The sequence below is a fragment of the Nematolebias whitei genome, chromosome 8 (genome assembly GCF_014905685.2).
Source record: "Nematolebias whitei isolate Nwh7 chromosome 8, NemWhi1, whole genome shotgun sequence".
Classification (NCBI taxonomy): domain Eukaryota; kingdom Metazoa; phylum Chordata; class Actinopteri; order Cyprinodontiformes; family Rivulidae; genus Nematolebias; species Nematolebias whitei.
Window position 1 is genome coordinate 51,160,272 of NC_056505.1, and position 2,064 is coordinate 51,162,335.

At 40.0% G+C, this 2,064-nt stretch overlaps 1 protein-coding gene across 1 annotated transcript in view; it reads left to right on the forward strand.

Annotated features, from left to right (window-relative positions):
• LOC119413723 (cell cycle checkpoint protein RAD17) overlaps window positions 1-2,064 on the forward strand; it is a 94,478-nt gene that overhangs the window by 87,325 nt on the left and 5,089 nt on the right. The window contains exon 11 of the mRNA XM_037680777.1: window positions 1,919-2,039. Within this exon, the coding sequence (XP_037536705.1) occupies window positions 1,919-2,039 (121 nt within the window). The remainder of the gene's footprint in view (window positions 1-1,918; window positions 2,040-2,064) is intronic.

A 2,064-nucleotide genomic window follows, 5' to 3' on the forward strand; every position in this document is an offset into this window, starting at 1 on the left:
AGTTCTCTGCATTAATGGTGCCTTTCCAGACATGCAAGCTGCCCATGGCACAAGTGCTCATGCAACCCCATACCATCAGTGATGCAGGCTTCTGAACGGAGCGTTGATAACAACTTGGGCTATCCTTGTCCTCTCTGGTCCGGATGACATGGCGTCCCAGTGTTCCATAAAGAACTTCAAATTGTGACTCATCTGACCACAGAACAGTCTTCCATTTTGCCACACTCCATTTTAAATTACCCCTGGCCCAGTGCAAACGTCTGAGCTTGTGGAGCTTGCTTAGAAATGGCTTCCTCTTTGCACTGTAGAGTTTCAGCTGGCAACGGCGGATGGCACGGTGGATTGTGTTCACTGACAATGCTTTCTGGAAGTATTCCTGAGCCCATTCTGTTATTTCCTTGACAGTGGCATTCCTGTTTGAGGTGCAGTGACGTTTAAGGGCCCGGAGATCACGAGCATCCACTAGAGTTTTACGGCCTTGACCCTTACGCACAGCGATTGTTCCAGATTCTCTGAATCTTTTGATGATGTTATGCACGGTTGATGATGATAACTTAAAAGTCTTTGCTATTTTACGCTGGGTAACACCATTCTGGCATTGCTACACTATCTTTCTGTGCAACAATGGTGGAATTGGTTATCCTCTTACCATCTTGGCTTCTGAGAGACACTGACACTCTGAGAAGCTCTTTTTATACCCAATCATGTTGTCAGTTGACCTAATTAGTGTTAATTGGTCTTCCAGCTGTTCATTATATGCTCAATTTCCTTTTTCCAGCCACTTATTGCTACTTGTCCCAAATTTTGGGGATTTGTTGACACTGTGAAATTTTGAATCAACATATTTTTCCTTTAAAATGTTACATTTACTCAGATTAAACTTTTGATCTGTCATCTATGTTATATTACGAATAAAATTTTGACATTTGCCATCTCCACATCATTGCGTTCAGTTTTTATTCACAATTTGTTTAGTGTCCCAACTTTTTTGGAATCCTGTTTGTATGATTTAAACCATTTTAGAACAGTTCAAGTAATTCCAATAGCATCAAGTCTCTGTAGTAGAATATTGTGATCAACTGTATCAAATGCAGCACTGAGGTCCAGTATTCAAGGATTTTTATTCTCATACCTGCTCACATTTGCATGTTTATGGTATGAAATTTGGACTTAGGTCCCAGATCAAGAAGCCTAACAATTAACAAATAAATACAAAAGAGTATAAATATATACACATACATGTGTGCGTGCGCACGTAAATAAAGTTTTTAAAAAAGTAAGACGAGGCTGAATTAAGTGCCACTCGTGTTCAGCACTGACAGCTGCTGTGAATGCTTCGCAGCCGCTTCTCAGCCTCAGTATGAGACACCTGTCCATTGTCTGAGGCCATGAGAATATCATTAGTAACTTTCACCAGTGCTGTTTCTGTGAGCTCTGAACCCTGAATGAAATTCCTCATATTATTTCTGTCCAGATGTTCACACAACTGATTTGCAACTATTTTCTCTAGAATTTTTTTAGATGAATGTTAGATTAGATATAGTTCTATAATTGACCAGAATTCCTGAATCAAGATCTGCGGTCTTAAAGCCCTGTGGTAAATAAATATTCAATAAAGTCTGATGAAGCAGATTCAAAATGGGGATACTTATTAAGGAAAACTCCTCTTTGAACAGTCTGGTGTGGACAGGATCCAACAGACCTGTTCATTGTTTGGATGGAGGTATTATTCTTTACATATTGCTTTTGTTTATGGACATGGTGAAAACGCTTGTGTGTTTTTGCACTCTAGGTTTTTTTTTTTTATTAGTTCAGAATCTGGTCAAAACCAGAGCATTTTTATTATGTCTTGATATAACCATAGAAGTGAAGGAGGTTGTACTTAAATTTGTACTGAGCATGGTGTTGTCTCTCGCAGCACCGGGACAACTGTCAGGCTGCCCAGTCTCTGTTCAGGAGCTTCTGTCTGACTCCTGTCACTCTGCAGATTCAACTGCTGCCGTTTTTAGCCAAACTCTCGAACCCGCTGAGGAACCAAGGTAACACAGAATAACATATAACACA